Source organism: Rhinolophus ferrumequinum, chromosome 22 (genome assembly GCF_004115265.2).
Source record: "Rhinolophus ferrumequinum isolate MPI-CBG mRhiFer1 chromosome 22, mRhiFer1_v1.p, whole genome shotgun sequence".
Lineage (NCBI taxonomy): Eukaryota > Metazoa > Chordata > Mammalia > Chiroptera > Rhinolophidae > Rhinolophus > Rhinolophus ferrumequinum.
In genome coordinates, this window is record NC_046305.1 from 16,771,345 (window position 1) to 16,794,457 (window position 23,113).

The window sequence follows — 23,113 nt, forward strand, 5'->3', positions numbered from 1 at the left end:
AGTTCTTGAGACAAACATTCTTGAGAACCACTTAATTTCCATCAGCTATTTGAAAAGATCTTATGCCAGGAATAATGATCTCTGTTAGTGTTTACATCTATAGAGACCAGAATTGAATTTAAATTACAGCAGAAAGAGAATCCTCTTCAACGGTAATAATAAATCCTAGAATCAATTATCAGGAAAGTTTATATAGTTTACTATGTATAACATTCTTCTAATCTTTAATAGAAACTACAGCCTATTTAATTTCCAGGTTAAAGTTTTGTATTTCTCTCTGGCTTCTCAATTGTCTGATGACTAATTTTTCAGTAGAAATCAAGAAAGGAGAGATTATTCAGATGTGATCAAAATGGAAACTGGATCAAACCAGTGTTCTCCAATTCATATTTTGTTTTATTACTGCTCTTCTTTAAACATTTTTGTTCTGAAAAAAAGCTACTCGCAAAAAAAGGTCTTTATTTCATCCTGTTATAGTCTGTGACATATATGGAAGAAGTAAGGGAGAGCGTTTTAGTCTAAATATTTTAATTCTTGAAGAACAGCTAGGTCACATGGCATCCTCCCTTAGTGGGAGGAAAGTTTATGTCAACATCATCTGCTTTTATTTATGAAAATTTCCCAGAGGCACATAGACACGCCTTTAGTTGCTTTTCTTTCTCGTGTGGTATGTAGTAGCAAGCTTAAAAGGATGATTGGGGTTTTAAATATTGGAATGCTGAAAAATACTTTATTTTTGGCATTGGCGGATGCTAATATAATTTTTTGTGCTGTTAAATTTATGGCTCTTTTGACCTCTCCTCCTCTCAAAATTGTAAAAACAAAAAGAGAATTGTCTGTTTGTTGCCCTGAGTCTGTTGGTTGGTGCTTTTTATAGTGTCCTAGAGAATTACTAGCTCTGGACTTCTCTTTGCCTGTTAGAAGCTAAGGGAGTTAATTCTGTAGTTCTCAGGCCCATAGCCCATGGCTAGGCTAGTCTGTGACATTTTGGAGAGTATCTTTTCAGACTTGACATCTGGGCATGCTATAAAACCCTAAGAGCGATGGCTCTAAAATCTCCTGGAAGTTTTCATGACCTCCACAAAGAGTTTGATATAAGCCTCTACAAAAACAAATAAAAAAGCTATGGACACTAAGCTGGCATCCAGTACTAGGTATTTTTTACAATACTTCTCATCTTGGTTAATTATATTCTTAGAAGAGGAGACAGCCTGGAGGAGGGAGACCATAAGGAGAGGCTAACCTAACTTACAGATTTGTTGAGGCATTGCCTGCCTGCCTTCAAGTAGAAATGGTTCTCAGGGGATCTGAGGTGCTAGGGGATACACAGCATATACAGGTATCTCAGACATGACCAAGCTTTCATGGGTCATCCTACCCTCACACTAAGGTCAAACTCAATACGTGGTTCCATCCCACATACATTTATCCCCTACCTGCTTCTTCCAAAAAACCCGTAACTCCAACTTACAGAACTTTGATGAATAAAACAGATTTAGTAGAGGTATCCTGGGAGATTTGTACAACACCCCTCTTTGGCCATTGTCAGAAGTTTCTCATCCATTCTTTTCTACCAACAAGCTCTTCCCTACCTTCTCCTGCTAGCTGTGGGTCCTTCTCTACCAGTCATTCTCAGACTCCTCTAGGCAGCTTATACCGCTCACAAGATAAAATGTAATTGATAGCATTCAGCAAAACAAAAACCTGGTCATTAACCAAATTCGGAATCCCTGTAGTCTCCTGATCATTTCCTGGATAACCGAAATTCATCCTGGCACAAAGATAGTAGTAGAAACTTCCTACAACTTTCATCTTCCCATTCCCTTCTTACCTGATACAGCCACAGTGACAACTGCTACCTTTTCCCATTGCGCCAATGCAGCTTCAAAGAGTTCGTTCTTATTTAGGTACATACCGTGTTTCCCCAAAAATAAGACTGGGTCTTATATTAATTTTCGCTTCAAAAGACGCATTAGGACTTATGTTCAGGGTATGTCATCCTGAAAAATTATGCTAGGGCTTATTTTTCAGTTAGGTCTTATTTTGGGGGAAACACAGTATATACCAGAAATATCTGTATGTTATTCACGTAAGACCAGATTTGGGGCCATAGGTTAGCCCGTAGAATTATACAGACTAATAAATCAGCTCAGTGCCAAGAAACGCTTCATTCTTTCATTGCATAAACATTGTTTAAGCATCTACACTGGGGGCCAGACACTTGTATTTAAAAATTTTACAATTGGTTTTCTTCAGAAGTTTTGAAATCAAACCAATAGCCAACTATGTAAATACTTTCATGCTTAATATTCTCCCCTTTGTTTTGACTTAGGGGATCTTGAACTGAGGCCCTCAACTTTCCTCATTATTGATCCTCTCTTGGGACTTTTGAAGATTCAAGAAACTCAAGATCTGGATGCTGGTGATTATACGTGTGTAGCTATCAATGATGCTGGAAGAGCAACCGGAAAGATAACCCTGGATGTTGGCTGTAAGCATCCCAGCTCTGATAGACAAATTTGTTTTCAAATCGATCTGCTCCTTTTTCTATGCTAATAACTTTGAAACAATTGGTTGGAAAAATTTTTCAGAAAGGCAAAATTAGAGTTAGAATTTAACATTATTAATATAATAAAGGTAATTAGCATTTACCAAGTACTTTCTTAGCACATTTGCCACAGTGCTAAGAACTTTTATATGTTTTTTCTCATTAAACCCTGATAATGATCCTAAGGAGAAGTTACCCTAATTACCTCCATTGTATAAATAAGGACATGGAGGCTTAAATAGGCTAAGCAACTTGACCACGGTGACAGAGCTGTGGAGGCAGGGAACCTGGATATTTGAACCCAGGTTGCCTGACTTTAGAGACGGTAGGCTTATCATCTATTGGCAAGTATTTTTCTATCAAGAATCATCCATTCTGACACCAAATTCCTAAGTATTAACATCTGGAGGCCATGAATTAGATTTTGGCCCTAGACCGTAATTTGGAGATGTTGATGACAGCAAAGGTAGCAGACTGTGCTTTTACTTTTATTTTTTTACTTCACTAGCAATGACTCCTCAGTGTATAACATAAAGGACTAACTACAAATAAATGTCAATCACCATGTGAAGGATACAGCATGTGCATGACAACTATAGTTGGATTACTCGAGAAGTTTGGTCCTCCCTCCTTCTTTGTCTCTCCATCTCATGTTTCTTGAAAAAAAGAAAAATTCTACACAGTGTGGTAACACTTGAAATAAAACAGAGCTTGCTTTGTTTGAAAAAGAACCTGGCAGCTTCATTTTAACAGATAATTCAAATGTTTGCATCATTTAAATTTATAAAATATAACTTTTCGTTAAATTGTATTTTCATTTATGTATGATGATTTTCCTGCCAAAACTGTTTTGTTTTGTTTTTTTAACAAAAGTTAGGAACTGTAAAAAAAATATGTTTTTTAGGATAAAATAACGCAAAAACATTTTAGATCTACTATCGTAATTCTTTAAATGAAAATCATGGCCCGCTAAGCTTAATATTTCGTTTCATATAAACTAATTTTTTCCTCCTGGGTTTTTTCTTTCTTTCTTTCTTTCTTTCTTTTTTATGGTCCCCTCCCACTTGGGCTGTCTGCTGAACACTCTGCTTTCTTGCTGGTTAAGCCCTTGGGGTGGGATCAACAAAGCTGGAAATGGCCACAAAGACCACTGTAGAATCTGCCTAGGACACAGCAAGAATCTTTGAACCAGGACTAAACTCAATGGCTATTAAAAAAAATGCCTTGGAAATAAGATTGGAATATGTGGGTGGAGGATATGGAATCGACCAGCAGAGTGTAAAACACAAGTGATTCTTGTAGAAATGTAAGGAAGTTCACTAGGTGCAGAACTCTTATTTTCAAGACATTTCGATTCTCAGCATTTTCTAGTTCTGCTTCTCCCTTCTCCTGGCACAGATATTTCATATTTACCCAACATTCTTTTAGAGTTATCTCGCTCCAGAGGAAGTAGGAAAGAGCCTCCTCGGTCATTGTTCCCAGCAAAAAGGGAATGACTCCCTCACGCCCCCTCCAAGAGAGAAAATCTAAATATCTAACACTTGTTGCTTTGTTGACATACTGTACTGCCTTCTTGATAATCTTTTTAGCTTTTGGACTTTCCAGGTTCTCTCTTCTGACCAGTGATAAACTGTATAAGAAGTAGGGCTATCTCTGCTGGAGTGACTTGTGTTGGATTAGAAAACGTCCTAAGAAACGTTTTGTGTTTACCCTTTATTCCTTGAGTGAAGTTTTGTTTTATTTTCACTCATATTCAAGGTCTTCACTCTATGACCCTTTCTAAAGCAATGGCTTTCTCAACTTTATTCCAGTAATTATCCTAATGGATCCATTAACATAAACTGAGTTGTTTGCTCACTGCAACCTTGATCATTGTTAACAATTGCCAAATAACTTAATATTAAAGTCCACGCCTTTCAGGTTTCTGTTATGCCTTACGTACGTAGTCAGTTCCTCATTCCTGTAAAAGTCCTGGTCATGTAGCTTACAACGTTTGATTAGGCCGTTGTCTGTCCACATAAAACTATTGTTACATATCCTCACAGATACAGGATGTAACTAAGAACTGTGCAAATCACAATTGTAATGATTGTGGTTATCACTATTAGGCTTAAAAGCAATCAAACAAAACCCCCAAATTGTCCCCAAGATGTTCTATAGTGGTTAAGAGAATGGGCTCTGGAGAGAGACTGGGTTTTCTGCCTGACATTTAATATTCCCTACCTGATAGGTTGGTTATAAAGATGAAATGAGGTGTCATTACCCGATGTGCATTCATATGTCAGTGGTTACTGTTCTTCATCTGAAGCTGCTTAGTGGAACATGTATCAATAGGTGAATATGATTAACTTCACAAATCAAGCGGTCGTTTTGATTCTTTGAGTCTTGGGGAAAAAATGTAGAAATGCACGTGTAGTAGTGGCGTAGTATTTAAGATTAAGCATTGGGCTTTTAATGTGAAAGATGTTTCAACTCGATTTTTTTTTTAAAAAAGCCTTGAGGCAAGGATTGCTATTAGTAGTACATAAAATTATTCATTTGAATTCCAAATCTATTAGGCATAAATCTAAGTCGCTTATGATTTAAGAAGAAAAACATGCTTTTATCCATATCATGTACCTCTTTGGGCTATCTGATTGTTTTTGTGGGCCTATTACTTTGCATCAACAATACCAGATCACACATTTTTATATGGTTATAAAAATACGATTTCATATTATCCTTGAATTCTAGCTTCTTGTAGTGAGTCTCTTTTTTTGTCTATTTCTCATTGTCTTGACTTTAAGTTATGGACATTTCAGGTCAACAGGGAAAGTTACCAATGCCTTTCATCCTTTTAAAAAAGCGGTAGTGAATTGTGAAGTCATTTGGAAGCAAAGAAGATTGGCTACATGAAACAAAAAGTTGGCCTGGCAGTGATTTTATTTGCAGCATTCCACACCACACAGGGTTTGAGTCTTAGACGGTGGTTTCATGTTTTGTGGTTTGGTAGAAACAAAACAGTGTGTTCAGCCATGTTAGGAAAGAAAATCTCTGTTTGACTAATATAATGCAAGAGTTGCCACGCGGAGATACATTTAATTATCACTAAAGGAACAAGAATAATGTCATGGAATAGGTTTTAGAGCAAGATGGTCAATCTGTTTGCACCTTTTGTATTTTCACGCTAATGTGGGCACACAGTGTATCTGTTGTCACTTACAAATATTTATTTGTTGTCACTTACGAATACTTATTTGTAAGTGACAACAGAAATGTACTTTGCGTTAATCCCATATAATTCTCAAGGTGCTTGCACACAAATATTTAGGGGATCACAGAGGATTCAGCATAATCCTTATAGAAGCCAAAAATTGAAATTAACAATAGACATATTAAACTCCAGAACTAAGATTTAATATTTAACTCTACCATATTTACGATGCATGATAATATTTGGGTGATTATTACATGCTGAATGATTAATAAACATTCTCTCTTTTAACAACATGAGATAAGAAATGTTATTATCATCCTTTTCTTCATGGGAAAATTTAGTCTGGGGGAGGTGAAATAATTTTCCAAGTTTACAGACTAAGAAACAGTGGAACTGCCATCTGAAACCACCTACTGGATTGCAACTTCTTTAAGCAACACAGCCTCCTCTACAAAAGTCCCGTATTTTGTACTGCAGTCACTTCTGCTTCTTTCCCCCTGGTCTCTTTGATCTGTTTACCATCCACCCAGTGTAATTCATTTGAAGTCTGAACGGGCCACATGCAAGAGGCTTCTTGGCCTGAGTTTGGAGTTGCTTGGTGTTTGAGGTTCGCTTGTCAGTGATGCTGCCGTGGCTGCTTCCCTACTTAGTATCTGGTACTCTCATTTGTCTTGTTTCCTGGTGCCAGTCCATATATTCCCTGACCTAGTGCTTGCCTTGTACCTGACACTGTTCCTGAAGCTTCTTCTCCCCAGATGACTTCTCCCTTCTTGTGTTTTGTAAGCACAACTTGAGCTCCACTTATCCTTTTATATTCCAATTTGTTCTTGGCTTCCTTAGTTCTGAAAATTCTAATTTGTCTCTCTTTTCACTGATGGTTGTATTTTATTATGTCAGTGTGCTGGGTTTCCTCCCAAATACTTTGTTGATCGCAGGCTTCTGCATATCTCTTTGCTCTTCTGGGATTTATTATCTGTCCCATCTCCACATTCGCATGCCCACACTCTGGGCTTAACACTTCCTGAGACTTTTACATTAAACCTCTATTTTTTTGGGAAAGCACCGACTCTAGAGTAAATGACTACTATCACGTCGGAGAAAACTCACTAGGCCTTACAAATCTAGGATAAGCAAGCTAGGAATAACTATTTAAAATAGGTTTATTGTGCCTATTATTTTTATACGTCAAATTCTCATATAGAATTATTAAGAGAAATCTAAACACAGATGCATTACTCCTTTCTAAAAACGTATTGCTCAACTGTGGTATTTAACTTAATTTTATTTAGGTTTGAAAAGCAAGGAATAGCATTTCTAAAGTTGCCTTGTTTTTTTTTTTTTTTTGAAAAGTGCAAATTCAAATGCCCTGGATCAAGGTTGTTATCACATACACTTACGCAAATGCACACACGATTATTGTTCAAGTGTTTTAATATTGACTGAATCATTTACATTCACAAAGATCTAGCAGCCATGTATATAATGCACTATGTTAGTTGCTATGAAGGATAAAAATATGGTTGCAAATATCAACTCTCTAGGGAAAATCAAACATATAGTCTAAGAAAAGGCTGAATGTGGTCACAGTCATGAGAGTGGTAGAGTGAGTTCTCGGAAACCTCATGTTCATTTGAGATGGGAAGAGATGGCATCGAGGAGAGGCCTTTGAACTGGATTAAAGAATTGTCAATATTTTTATAGCCAGAGACCAACAGCAGACATTGCCTTTGAAAGGGACGGCAGTAACACAGGTACCAACATGAGAAAGGTCAATCCTTGTTTAGAAAGGATTGAGGAGTTCTGATTGTTTAGGGAACAGGATTTGTGAAGGGAGATAATGGGAAATGAGAACTTCCTGTTTGAGGAGGTTCTTTCTCCCAGGCTAATAAAGCACTAATGCTGCTTAGAAGACAACTGTACATCCGAGTCCCAGGATTCCCATTGAGAAGGAAAGATGTGATCTCTGGACCCATTTTTATTAGTCTCCTAAACAGATTGACTATGGACAGTGGTAAGAACCCATAGAAAAGGGGAGGCTGATAAAATAACAAGGAACTGTGATTCTGGAGTCAGACTGACCTGATTTTCAATCCTATCTCCACTGTTCAACTCCATGTGACACTTAGCAAATTACCTGTGTCTCAGTTTCTTCATCTATAAATTGGAGTAATAATAGTACCTACCTCATAGGGATATTGTGAAAATTAAGTGAGCTAATTAATGGAAATCATTTAACCCAGTCCCTGGCTCTGTAAGTGAAAGTTGCTGTAATTCCTGACTAATATTTAACCTTGACATTATCAAGGAGACCTCCCTTGGGTAGCTCCTCTAAGAGTCCTTCCTACATGAGCAGGTTTAATGAATTCCCTCTAACAGTATCTTCTACGTTTCTCCTTGCCTGGAGCCTCAGACATCTTTACTCTTATAAGTTCTAGAGGACACACTGAGTGCCTCCTCTGTTTGGGCTTGCTGCCAGCCACCTACCTCCCTGTATTACATTCTGGTGTTTTCCAAGGTGTGCCTCTGACATATTTCTAATTCTTCCTCCTGACTTTTGTGGTTTGTTGAATTATGTAAATAACTGTAACCTTATTATCTATAATTTTAAAATTTCTGAATCATCTCTTAACTCTAAGATTTTAAGCACTCACTATTCTCCTTTTATCAAATACTATAATCTGTTACTTTAATTTGTATTATTAATTCTCAAGCTTAAATGTCTTAAACTCAAAGATGCCCAAAAATGTGATATTTTGAGAAACAAGAATATGATATAGAATGGATATAATTTGAGATTATATACTATTACTTTGTTATATAGTGATCTATTGAAGAATGAACCCTGGCATAAATTAAGTTCATTTAAAAATTTGACTAAATGGAGTAAGTTTTGTAAAGTGTCAAAATATTTCATTGCCAGGCAAACTTCTTCATAAGAAAGCTTAAAGGTTTGAGCAGTATGGCATAAACTAGAATTGAGAACAGATTTTTAAAATGAAAGATTCTCTTTATTTAAATTAATCTTGATTTAATTCCCTACTTTTCTTCATTGATTGTTTAAAATGAATAGTTGAACTTTTTTGTGTCTCTAATTCATTTATAAAGCAAAAAGGGAAATCTGCTATGTCAATAGCAGACAGGAATACTTAAAGGGTAAATTTATAATATATGAGCAACAGTTTGACTTAAATTCCATCTGTTGACAGTTTAATAATTAAGTTTATACTTAATATGCCTGTATACTGTCCCAATGACTTTTTTTTAAAAATATCTTCCAGCACCTCCAGTTTTTATACAAGAACCTGCTGATGTATCTATGGAAATTGGCTCAAATGTGACATTACCTTGCTATGTCCAGGGTTATCCAGAACCAAAGATTAAATGGCGAAGGTTAGATAACATGCCAGTCTTCTCAAGACCCTTTTCAGTGAGTTCCATCAGGCAGCTAAGAACAGGAGCTCTCTTTATTTCAAGTAAGTTAAAGGAAATATATTTTATACAAGTATATATATACATGTTACATATTTATGGTATGCATAGGTATTGCTATGTTTAAAATAGTGAATTAATCTTGTCAACACATTTTGTGTTTGTTGCATGTCACTTTAAACTAGTATTGAACTCTGATATTTGAGAATTGTCATACATGAATTATATTTTATTCAAATATATAATAGTTGTTATATCTTAAAGGCTTATGAAGCAATATGACTTCTTCATATCTCACCATTTCTTATTGCAAATAGAATCACCTGGGTGTGTAGGTGGATAAGTGATTACATTTTATTGACTCTTGAACCAACTCTTGTATACAAAGGAAAAATATTACTAGCAGTAAATGTTAATTATTATTATTATTTTTTTGTCAAAAACACATAACCACATGCATGGACCCTATACCCTATGGAAATTTCTTGATTAAAAGCTGTGTCTATCTGGAGCAAAAGATCTTTTAAAAAACTCAAATATGCCATCATCAAAAATTTTGCCTATCAAGTATTAAAGCATTCAGATATTTGTAAACATGTTGCACTTTTCCAAACATTGTTAAGAATATTTGGATAGCGGCACCAGAGGAAAAAAGAGACATTTAAATGATTTACTGGTTTTTAATAAGTAATTGCATCTTTGGGATATTTTGTAGAAAGCCTCCAATAAGTGATTTCCATATTTATTAATGATGTTAAATGTAGATTAGCCACTTACACTGTCAAATATAGATTAAACTGCCTAATTACAAGTGCTTCAGTGTTCAGCTAGGCTCTGTGGTGAAGATAGAAGTCAAATATGGGCTTCCTTACTGAGGCCTTTTACAACCCACCATCAGAGTGGATGACCAGAAATGTACGTACTGGGAAATACTCTTTAGATTAGATTGCATTGTGCAGGCTCTGAAATGTGCCAGTGAAGAAATGCATGAGATTGAAAATTAGAAGCACCCCAACCTCAAGCTTCATAGGCAGGGAAAGGCATTTGAAAATACTGTTTCAGGACGACTCCTCTGCAGGATAGGAGGAGAGATGAGAGAGAGCAAAGAATGGGGAGGCTCACGTCGTTATACAAGGAGGGTGAAGTGAGATGAGAAACAGCCCAGAGAGAAACAAATTAGATTTGAAAACAAAGCAATTAGAGGAGATGAAAGAAAGGGAAGAATAAAAGAGAGCAACGTATTGACCAGTGGTGGCCCAGTTGTCCAAATGAAATCCTCTAGTAGGAAGCTCATGATTACAAACTTAGTTCTCAGTATTATTTTGTATTTCTACACGAATTACTCCAAGAGTTATTAATATAAAAAATGTCATGGTTAGAAGTAATGTATGACTGATGAACCGGCTGACCTGTTGAGTTTTCCATTGCAAATGAATGTTTTCTATTGCTGAGTGGACACTGCCTCAGTGGACCAAATACAGTTCTGCAGTGATAAGCTTGGGGTGAACAAAAGAGTAGAAACTTTGTCACTGCAGTTTGTCTGAGAGGGAGTGGAACTCTTCATAATGGAAAGGTACATTTTTGTCTGTCAAAATCTTATCAGTTGATTAAACTGTGCTTATTTTAGTAACGACGCTTGCAAAGATGACAATCTCATTCCCCTATTTAAAATCTTCTCTTGCCTCCCCTATTGCTCACAAGACCAGAAAAAACACACTCTTTAGAAGGCACCAGGCTGCCTCTTCAGCTTCAGTCCTGGCTGTATGCACACAAACTGTAACCCACGAGTTCTCATCCTGGTCCCCCTAACACCCTCTTTCATTAAAAATATTTTGTAATATCCCTTTTATTATTCTGATAAAATTCTGTATATTTGATCTAGCTACATAATAAAAAACTATTTTGATATTCAAAGTGTAGTACAAAGGAAAATGAAGTAATTTCATTTAAATTATGCGTATTTCAATTACTCAGTAAATATTCTGGCAATGTCTATGCAATGTGCATACGTGTTTATGTATATCACCATGAATTTGACAGCTCAAATGTAGACTGATACCCGAGTATGGGATTGATCACTCAAAAACTCTAAGCTGGTCAAGTGACTTTTTAAAATAGTGGGCATTTCTTGCTAAAATACTTTCTTCTACTTACACAAAATTAGATTATAGGCTCATATAATTATAAACAGTCATCAAATCCATGAATTTCTAGTGGAACCTTCAGAAATCTTAGGATAATTGTTCCATTCGTGATTCTGCCTCACACATCACCTGTCTAGTTTTTGCCCAGAAATGCCCATCATCTCTCCCAATCATTGAGTCAACTAAAAAACTCTCCCCTGCAAGCCTCCAAAATACTGGTGGGTGGTGCAGCACCCATGGGTGGTGCAACTTCCCATTCTTACAACAGACCATGATTTACCTCAAGTCCTGCTTTTTTGCTTTTACAGCCTATTGGGTTTGGACTGCCCTTCCTCTACTCTATCTTCTGTTTAAGGTATAGCTGAGATATTTTCTTCTATGTGAAGCCTTCCCTAATTCTTCCATATGCCATCAGTCACTCTTGTCTCTGTTTCTGCAGCTCATTGTTTGAAGCTTTAGTATTAGAATTTATCACACTGTGGTATGATTGTTGTGCTTTGTGTATGTCTCCTCCCTTAGAATGGAAACTACCAGAAGGCAGTGCCATATTTTCTACCCTCAAATCTCAGTCCTGTGCCTCGCACATAGTTAATGCTCCAGGGATGGTGTTGAGTGAATAAATTATCTCTTATTTTTAGACTTATGGGCAAGTGATAAAGGAACCTATATTTGTGAAGCTGAAAACCAGTTTGGAAAGATCCAATCCCAGACAACAATAACAGTGACAGGACTTGGTAAGAGCAATTAAGTGCTTAAACACCACACTCTTGAAAATCATCGGTCTTCTTTTACTATATCATCTCTTGCCTGTACCACTTTCATTTTTTAAAAAGCCAGGTAAATAGCTGACTGGTAGATTGGTTTTCCTTCCCCCACTCTAGTTCCTATTTCATAGGATGTTTGAACTGAAAATAACCCTAGAAATCATCTTCTCCAAGCTCCTTATGTTCCATTTGAGGAAATGAAGGTCCATTTGAATAAACTGCTTTTAGTCTAAATATGAATATACACACATATTAGAGTAGTCAAGTTCTGTTTACCTTTTTTACATTTACCATTTTAGTTCACATGGAATTGTATTGTGTATGATATGAAGTAAGAATATAACATTGTTTATTTCCAAATGGTAAGGCATTTGTTTCAATATCTTGTATTGAATATTCTCTTCCCACTGATTAAAATACCCATTTGGTAACGTGCTAAATTTGTATTGCTACATTTATTCTTCAGAATTCTATTTAGGCACTAATTCTAGATTGTTTGAATTATTATAGCATTTAGCATGATTTTTAAATCTGTCAGTGCATGTTTCTCCTTAATCCACTTTCATAAAATTTTCTTTATGTATCTCCCTTTATTCATCTACATATACTTAAATTTTCCAAATAAATCTCTTATGGATTTTGCTTTAATGTATGTTAAACGTATTCACTGATTTCTAGAAAAGAACACCTTTACGATAATTCTCTACCATTTCATCTGAGCGAGTCCAGTATGTTTTATTTGCTTGGAAAATGGCAACCTCCTCCCGGATCTCATCCCTTCCAGTTTCTCACTTCTCCAATAAGTCCTATGCACAGTTTTATATTAATATTTCCTGACAATGTCCCAATGATTCCACTCTTCTGTTTAGAAATGCTTTTAGTCACTCTCCATCTGTCTACTGGATACATTGTAAATTTCTTGGTTTGACATTTGTGGCCTTCCATGCCATAGCCATATTTGTTTTTCCTTTCTCTGTGTCTATGCTTTTACCTGCCCTCTTGCAGTGCTTAGAAGGGCCCTTTATCTCTATCTTCTGACTCTTTTTAATAGCATAATTAGTCATCATGGTGTCCGATAAAAGAGTTGCCTCCCTGTGGGTGAAGTAGAGTTGATGGTCCCTGTGCTCTCTCTGACCAGTTGCTCCACTCATTGGAATCAGCCCTTCGGTGATCAGTGTAATTGAGGGACAACAGCTCACGCTGCCTTGTGCTCTGTTGGCTGGAAACCCCATTCCAGAACGTCGGTGGATTAAGAATTCAGCCATGGTAAGAACACTTTAAATCCACGCATTCACATTCCTAATTTTCTTGAGCAAGAGGCAATGTCTATAGAAATGCACACGTGAAACCTATGTACTTTTACTAACCATTGTCACCCCAATATATTTAATTGAAAAAAATAATAATAATGAAAAGAAAGCCAATGTATTCCCACTATTGAAATTTCAATTTGTAAATATACAAAAAAATATTTTGTGAGTGTACCAAAACTTTTTTTCCATATTAACATGCTTATGCAGTTCATATCATTTGGGAATTAATGAGATGGAGAAATAGTCAATGGTGTACATTTTATAATTTTGCATTAAATTCAATGTAATCATAAACTCTTCAGAATATGTAAAACCTGAAACAAGTATAAAGTTATTTTCATACCACTTAAAATGTTTTTACATCCTTCTTTGCAGGGCATAATGAAATGTGAATATTCTCATAAAATCCTTCCATTTTATGTATTAATCTTTAGTATTAACCCCATGCATTGTCTTTTATTGTGAACTATTTAAAAATATGGATCTATTTTGCATCATTGTTTTATAGTATATAACTTTTAATTATGAAAGGATGTGAAAGATTTTCTCAGTTCTATGGAATTTTTTCTGTAAACATGCTATCTATGTCAATAAATTTTCATCTAGTTACAGCATTTTTTTTCCATTTTCCAGAGCAGTCAAACTCACTCTCTTCTTGAAGTACTAATGAAAAGTGAATTGACTCAATGGAATAAGACGTAAAATAGTTCATATTTGCATAAAAAACCTGAGAAAAACCAGTACACCTCCATCAATAATAAATGCCCTTATAACATAGTATGATACTTTTTGAGCACTAAGGTATCATGTGATTGAACAAAACGAATCAATGGTACAGAGTCAGAAGTGACCATTGTTAGCAGAAAATATTGTCCACCTTCTCTGACATAGTTCCCGTATCATACATTGTCCTCTAATATTTGCGTCTTTCACTGAAAAGCGTGGGTATTGAGATTAAGTCATATTCTGTCATCTTGAATAAGTGCCTGTTTGCCAAAATAAAAAATATCAAATGGCTTGCAGTAAGGTCTTCTTGCAAAAGAATAAATGAATCCAAAAATGAAAATTACCCAGTGAAATTTGCATCCTCAGTGATAACAAAAATTACAGAAACATGACACAAGTGGTGTCTCTATTTCTTTCCTTTTTTCAGCATGTGCATAACTCTGACAGATGTTAGTTGGTATCATTTTTGGTAATATATCAGGATGACATACAATTGATACTACTCTTGGTTTAGCATTTTTTGCTCATCATTTTTCACTTAAGGATGTTAAAATATTTTGTTATTTTACAAGACATTTAATAACCCAGTTGAAAAAAAGCAGATTCAGTTTTGGCGTAGGCAACATTGCCTTTTTAATTAAAAATGACCTTTTTTGTCTTTAAGTTGGTCCAAAATCCTTACATCACTGTACGCAGTGATGGGAGTCTCCATATCGAAAGAGTTCGCCTTCAGGATGGAGGTGAATATACTTGTGTGGCCAGTAATGTTGCTGGAACCATTAACAAAACTACCACTGTGGATGTACATGGTAAGAGATACACCCATTATAATTCTTTTCAAACGTGTTCAAAGCTGAGTTCATTCATAGCTTTAAATGAAATAACTCTGTTCCTCTAGTTATAAGAAATAGATATCTTTCCTAACTGTTGTTCTGGACAAAAAGCCTTGTTTCTTGAACAATATTTACATTGTTAAGGCTGTTTCCAGATTTCTCTTTCCTATGTACACAAAAAGACATTACTGGGAGTTACCAGCTGAGTCTGGCCAAGGGCTGTTGTAAGTGGTTTCTTAATTGGTGAAAGTGAACTCGGCTCTCAAAGAGTTATGTTTAAAAATGCATTTTAATTTCAGGCAAGCTGAACTTATTATACCATCCAAATTGCCTTTTCTTTTTGGATTGTGCAACAAGCATGTCCTTACAAATGACCCCTTTGTGTGTTAGCTAGCAATGACCTAAACTTTTCTAAAGGCCACCTCATGTGCTCCAAACAATCTTTTTGCCTGCTAAATAACTTAGTAGTCACAAATAAGAAAATCCAGAAGCTATCTTTTTTCCGTTCGTGACTAATAGTTACCAACTGTTTACATCTCGATAAATAAGTGACAGCTTCATAGTTTAAGAAATTGTCCCAAGTTTTTTTGTATGTTCCCTTTAAAGACTTTTCAACATAACTTTTTTTTTAAAGTGTGGTATTACAAAATAGTTCTGTGTACAGAGATGAAAGTAGCAGAGAACATTTATTTTTAGTAGTTAATTCAGTCTTTTTTTTAGAACATGAATTGGAGAATCCAAGTAATTTCCAAATTTTGCTTGGTCTGTTGAAATTTTCAGTGGATGCAGACCATCTTCTTTCAAAAAACTATCATCTTTTTATTATCTGCTTCTCATTGTAAATAGTCACTTCCACCTCTCTCAATCTTATACTAATCTCAACCAACATCACATGAGACATTCTTGAAGAAATATTATTTTGAAGAAATACTAATGTAACACTAAATTAGTTATAGACTAAATTATATATAGTGTATACTCATATACAGAGAGAAAGTAAGTAAATGCATAATCGCAGATTGGATAAAGTTTTGTTTAACTATTTTTAAAGAAGATCAATCAATAGATTTCCTGGAGGGTACTTATGGATTGGTTTGAGAATCCAGTACAGAAATACATTCATACCATTTCCCTTTGGCTTCTAGAAACTGCCTAGAATATGATGTTGGGAAGGATTCTGAGGCATATTTCCACTTGGGTGAAAGTGACGTAGTGACACAATTAGTTCCGATGTCTGCCAGATCAGAAGAGTGAGGCAAAGACAGACAAATCAATGATGTAGTTTATCATGATGCAAAATATTTTAACAATTAAAAGTTAAAGGTTATTTCATAACATTGTTTCACCCTTCTTAGTCCAAAATGAGTGTCTGATTTAGTCAATAAGGTTAAAAAAAAAATCAACCCAGACATTTGACATGAACTAAAAGCAAGCATCCCTTTAACCCACAGATTTGTCCTTGAGTTGGATGTGAAGCAGCACCACAGGTCCTGTATTTCTGTTAATTAGCGTGCTACTCTCGTATCACTTTGCCTCTCCACTTTTAAAAAGACTCATGAAAGGCCCTCAACCAATTCTTAAAAGAATGACTTAATGAATGCAAATGTAAATGCAAATTAAAATGACAAATAAACCAGTTACATGTCATGTTGATTTCTGTAGATTGACAGTCTGGAAAGAAACAGTTCTTCTATATTCAAATGGCATCAGATTTGAAAACTGTTGCGAAGTTCGCCACTGTCCTTTATAGCTGTCAAACTTCATATACCTTCAGGAATATGGCTTATTCCTTGTTGTCACAAAGTGACCGCATAGCTGAAAGTTGATTGATCTGTGATGATTCTGAAAATTAAATTTCTTGCTTCAGAGAGTAGTCTGGCATTCTTGTTCAGAGCTGGGAATTTGCTTCCAATTCTTGAAGAATAAATTATCAAAAGAATAAACCCAGCCTTAGGAAAATATGACTATGTAGCAAAGCTAATCTAAGCCTTCTAAAGAAGTTTGTGCACGAAGGTCTCTGGTAGCTCTTATTCTGGTAAATTTCTACTCCATGGTAGCTGTGATAATTCTAGAGAAATCTGACTTAAAGGCAAGAGACACTGAGTGGTTGAACTCTAGGGAGCAGTTCTAGTCTCATCTTTCGAGAGGAAGGAAAGGAAATGTCTGGTATATACGTATTGGGCTTTCATTACGTCTCTTGTGTGTACTACAAATATGTTAGGAACTTCATGTATGGGAGTTTCTTTAATCAGATTCATTATTTTGAGAACATTGAGTACTGATAATTTTGTGCGCAAGTTGGTTATGATTAACTGAGATATGCACAGAATGGAGTGATTGAGATTCTTTCTTTTCCTTCTGCTTGTACTCATACAATGTTAATTGTCAGTTGTTTTCTTAAGTCAAAAGGTGGCATTATTCTTCTTAGTGAAAAATATTGACTTAGAATCTATTATTTTAGTCTTTTAAATGTAAACTCTTAAGGCTTTTCAAGCTTTACTGTTCAATTCCTTTTAAGAAAGCAAATCACTTTTTCTAGGTTAAATTCAGTAGCTTGCTAAATGATTCATGTGTATAGATAGGTCTTCAGTATATAGTGACTAAACAGCCTATTTTCCTGGTGGTGGGCATAAGTCAGCTCACTCAGCTTAATGGGGAACGGCCAATAATGAAAGATAGGTGTTACCTGTGTAACTATTAGGATGAAACTCTATCTTGAGTTTCCAGGGAAAAATTGATTTTCTTCAGCCCTCTCTTATTTTTTGTTCAAAGTGTCAACTTATTACATATAATTTATTAGTTGATTTTTAAAGTTGTTGTTAAATTCTTCAGATCATAACTATTGTATTTACTTTGTTTATTACACTCCTTTACAAATTACCCTACATTTCTATCTGGAAATGTTGAGTGTCTGCGAGTTTTTATAAATGGCATATCCAAAAAATGTTCAAGTTTAAACATCTAGGGCTAAATGGAAGGAGAGATGCTCAGATTTTGAATCCTGCTTCTTTTCAGTTGTGCCAACCATTCAGCACGGGCAGCAGGTACTCAGCACAATCGAAGGCATTCCAGTAACTTTGCCATGCAAAGCAAGTGGAATTCCCAAACCATCTGTCATCTGGTCCAAGGTAAGTGACCCATGTAGTGATGTTTGTTAATGTTACGTGTTATGACAATAGTTAAATATTCTTCGTCATACATGGAGCTTGTGACTGTACCATAAAATCTTATAAAAAGGAAAACCCATGCAGTCATACTACTTGGAAGGGACCTTAAACAAGCCTTAGAGAAGTCACCTACCTGATCCTTGCATAGTATTAACACCACAGTGAACTCTACTATAGCACATTCTGCATACCAGAAACTTCCTACACACTTTCCATGTCCTAGCAGGTCCTTTTACCCCTTGCCTCATCTCCTCAGCCCTTTGATTTCAGCGCAGCTCTGGTGGACAGCTCCATGCACTCTGCCAGGGTCACACGTCATGCATGTGCCTCTGGGTGTTTGGACTCAGGGCTTTCTCCAAAGCCCCACTCAGCCTGCTGTGAGGTATCCAGGAAATGCAGGGGGATTAACTCCTGTCGGAGGCAAGTGTCCTACATAAATGCCTCACTTCTCATTCGTGGAAAGAATCCTTTTGAGGTGCATTGTTTCTTGGAGGGTCCCCAGCACATTGAAACTTGTCAGCCCAGCCACAGAGGAAACCAGAGCATTGAAACCCTTTCTTAGCTTTCCTTCCTTTGTGCCACAGTCTCCCATCTCCCTGCTCAAGGCCCTGGGGATCACTACTCACGTAAACTTCCGGTCCCCAAATCTTTGTCCCAGACTCTGCTCTTCCGGGAAGCCAAAATAAGACACATATACAAACTCATTATTCCCCTCTGTATCTCTAGTCATGGAGTTGTCGGGCTTCTACTTGTAGTTTTGCAGTGAGGAGAAAACACATTTCCTGAGGCATTCCTTTCCATCTAAACAGCCATGAAGATGGCACGCTTTTTTTTAATGTAAATCTGGTGGATATGAGTTATATAAAATGATGACATAATTATGAAATGTGGCATTTGTATAATTAGTGCAACAACTGGACGATTTTGCCATACCATCTCATTATATACATCTAAAAATCTGTGAAGTTGGTGTTATCAGCAGATTAAATTAAAAAGATAAGATTTCAACATTCTGGACACAAACACACAATGGTGAAGCTGATCCCCAAACTGTACAGTGTCTGGTACTGAGTAGAAGTTTAAGGAATTTTAGGACAATGGAAAAGTGAAATCTTTCCAGTCTGGCTTTTGTGCTGTGATCAAGCCCAGAGGTTCAGAGTTTGGGCTTCAAAGCCTTCGTGCTGGGGTTCGAGTTCCAGGCCGACCACTGAATGACTCCGTGACCGTGGGCAAGTTATTCCACATATCCCTGTAGCTTTAATATTTTCTTCTGTAAAGTGAGGATTGTCATCGTTCCCACTCATAAGATTGTGAGCGTTAAAATGGCTAATTCATGAGACGTGCTCAAAATAGTGCCTGGCTGAGCATAATCACTGTCTCATCCCTTACTATGACCAATACCCCCTCCATTTTTAAAAAAGATGTTATTAAAATATAGCTAGCATACAATATTATATTAGCTTCAGATGTATACCATAGTGATTCAACATTTATAGACCTAAAGAAATGATCACCATGATAAGTCCAGCAACCATCTGACACTGTACCGCGCTATCACAATCTTATTGACTATATAGCTTTGACATGAAGGGGACACAGTTTTGTGTGAAGAAATATCACCTTTGCTTTATTTGTTTAATTTTTTCTTACAAATAACTTTCTTCAAATTAGTGTGTTTTTAATCTCATGTTTCCCCCCTTGGAGATCTTTTTTTCTTCCTCTTCCAGACATGAAGTCACTCTTTATTATCTTAAAAAATACTTTGCTCTTTGTTGTGTTTTGCAGAAAGGCGAGCTGATTTCCACCAGCAGTGCTAAGTTTTCTGCAGGGGCTGACGGAAGTCTGTATGTGGTGTCCCCCGGGGGTGAAGAGAGTGGGGAGTACGTCTGCACCGCCACCAATGCAGCCGGCTATGCCAAACGGAAAGTACAGCTGACCGTCTATGGTGAGAGCTCCTGGAGGAATGTTTTTCTTTGACACGGTCTGTCTGTGCCAAAACTCTCATTTCTCTCCCAAATAATGTTACCAGAGAGAGGGTAACATTAAAGTGAATTTTGTTTTACAAAAATGCATTTTAACTGTTAACCAGCATCTCCTTTACTTAGATTCAAATTTAAAAGGAGAGTAATTGTGTAACCTTTTGGAAAAATTTGACGGTGTTGTCCCAAAGAGTGTGTTTATTGAATCTAACCGTCTTCAGAAAACACCAGTTAGTTAAAACTCCCCACAAAGCCAAACCTCAGTTATGTGTTGGTTAGCACTCTGCCTAGAGGGGTTCCTTGTACAGATGACAAACGCTAAAGGACATTTCAGCTGACTTCTTCATTGTGTCATGAAGGAGAAGCTAAAAAGGGAAACTTTCTAATCATTCTCCTTTCAGCTCTCACAATAAATATATTAATGGAAAGTTTTAGATACTCCCCAAAACCTCGGAATAAACAGCATCTTTTTGTCAATTATTTAAGAATATTTGTAGTCCACATTTTAATGTAAATTAAATGTTTCAATGTACTATTTCCCTTCCAAAACATGTGTTTATTTTAGTAAGGCCCAGAGTGTTCGGAGATCAACGAGGACTGTCCCCTGACAAGCCTGTTGAGATCTCCGTCATCGCTGGGGAAGAGGTGACACTTCCATGTGAAGTGAAGAGCTTACCCCCACCCATAATTACCTGGGCCAAAGAAACCCAGCTCATCTCGCCATTCTCTCCAAGGTAGGAGACCTGGGACGAATTGCAACACAGGAAAACATAATTTCTCAGACTAGATAGTTGTACCTATTCAGGTTTTTAAATGTTTCAAAAAATAACTTTTGAATTTGAGGTAATTCACACATACATTCGAGCCTTTAGAAAATATATATGCTTTCCAAATCATTCTTTACTATCACAAATGCTAACAGTAGGCTTTGCCATAATTTTCCATGGGTGTATCTTACAAGGTAGTTGTAAAGATAGAACATGTGTTTACATTGACTCATGTTAACACAAAGTGCATGTTACACATAAAATTCCATTAATCCCATAGGAGAACAAAACACAATAGGTACTCGAATGTCTAGGATTTGACATCATTAGATGGTTTTGTAAAAATCTTGATGAAACCCTTAGACAAATGAAGAGCCCCTGAGACAATATATTCGATATGCTAAGTGACATGGAAAGCAGAATGCCAGAGCCTCCAAGAGCAGAACCTTTGTTGCCATGCAGGTACATGTTTCAATTTACTCTGCCACTTAAATAAAACTTGCCTGAAACTTTTGGCAAGTTTTCTAGTGGATCTCTCTGAACCTCAGATGTCTTGTTTATGAAATGGGAATAATACTTACCTGAAGGATTATATAAGATAATGTACATATATTCCACAGCCCCAGTCCCTAGTTAGGAAGAAATGGTAGCAATTACTGTTTTCACTCAATATCCTGCCATAAGTTACTGGTGAAATAAGAATTATAGTTTCTAGCTACTGTCTGTTAGACTTGTTATGAAGCTACAAATTTACACTGCTATAGTTTCCACTACCACTGCTGAGGAAAAAAATAAACAAGTAAGAACTGCTTTACATAATTTTACTATTCCTTTGGAAAAATATTTGCTTTGAATATTTTTATATAAAAGAAATTCCATATTACAGATAACGGTGAAGTTTCATATGAATTTTTATGTTGTGCGTTGTATTAAGTAGTGCTCTAATTTTATGTATTTATTTTTCCCATGTGGTGAGTCAGTTACCCAGCACCATTTTTGAATAGCCAATCCTTTCCTACCTTTTTTAATATCACCTCTGATATCGCATAGTACTTGTTGAGTTCTTATATATGCTTAATTCTTTTGGGGGAGTGTCTTTATGCTTAACTATTTACCCATTTGTCTGTGTCTAGGACAGCAGCACACTTTATTTTTCTTAGTTTTATAAGAAATTCTTGATATTATGTAGATCTACCTGCCCCCCCTTAAAGCTATTTTAATACAATTAATATAATGACATTTTTATATGTAGGTCTGATTCAACCCACTATGTTATTTTTCTATACAAGGAATATATTCAATATATATTTGAGAATTACATACATATATATCTCCTTTTGCCTTTATTTTAACGTGCTAAATTTTTAAATGTTTTTTAGAAAGAACAATAAAGTATTCAAAATATATTTAAAATTTACTAAAGTATACATTTGCTTTGTACTTGCAATTTAATAAAGCAGAGAGATGCACAATTTGATGGTTTCAGACCATTAGATTAGATTTAAAGGAAAGAGAACGCTGATTTCGTATTTTCAAGAACATCATACAGAATACACTAGATAATTATGAAATTAAACTGGCTTTTAAGGTGTATAGAAATGACATTGAAATGGGAGAGTTGTCTCAAAAACTGCTTGGATGGTAGTAATTTCACAATGCACACGGGATATTTAAGTTCTCATGTTCTATAGTCTCCTATGTGGTTTCTTTATTTTAGACACACATTCCTACCTTCTGGTTCAATGAAGATCACTGAGACCCGCGTTTCAGATAGTGGGATGTATCTTTGCGTTGCCACAAACATTGCTGGGAATGTCACTCAGTCAGTTAAATTAAATGTTCACGGTGAGTTTTGAAATGAAGGCACAGATATCTGTGTACTGGCCAAAGGGAAATCCATCCTCCCAGTTTCTTTGTAGGTTAACTTCCAAAATGTGTGTAGAGTAATTAGAGAAAAGTTTTCTAAAGTTTGAGACATGATTTTCCTTTATTTACTTTGAAAAGTTTATCTTCCTTCTATAAACAACTCTCCCCTTTTTCCTCAAGTGAACAATACTAAGATTTAGGATCTCAGTTTTGCTAGATGTCCACATTCATTTATGACTATTGTTGATGTACAGTAATAAAAATTTGTTTAGATGGGTGGATTTCTGTAGACGTGAATGTGTGTTCTCAAAGGATAATTTAATAGTACTTAAATATCATTTTCACTGTTTAAACTGAAAACATTCCGCTTCCTAGGATTCT

The 23,113-nt window shown here is 36.0% G+C and overlaps 1 protein-coding gene across 1 annotated transcript in view; it reads left to right on the forward strand.

Moving 5' to 3' along the window:
• The window catches only part of HMCN1 (hemicentin 1), a 398,555-nt gene that overhangs the window by 201,060 nt on the left and 174,382 nt on the right, over positions 1 to 23,113 (forward strand). Inside the window, exons 15-23 of the mRNA XM_033093361.1 lie at positions 2,333 to 2,491; positions 9,023 to 9,217; positions 11,956 to 12,051; positions 13,220 to 13,347; positions 14,785 to 14,929; positions 17,969 to 18,081; positions 19,906 to 20,065; positions 20,665 to 20,833; positions 22,584 to 22,711. Coding sequence (XP_032949252.1) covers positions 2,333 to 2,491; positions 9,023 to 9,217; positions 11,956 to 12,051; positions 13,220 to 13,347; positions 14,785 to 14,929; positions 17,969 to 18,081; positions 19,906 to 20,065; positions 20,665 to 20,833; positions 22,584 to 22,711 — 1,293 coding nt within the window. The remainder of the gene's footprint in view (positions 1 to 2,332; positions 2,492 to 9,022; positions 9,218 to 11,955; positions 12,052 to 13,219; positions 13,348 to 14,784; positions 14,930 to 17,968; positions 18,082 to 19,905; positions 20,066 to 20,664; positions 20,834 to 22,583; positions 22,712 to 23,113) is intronic.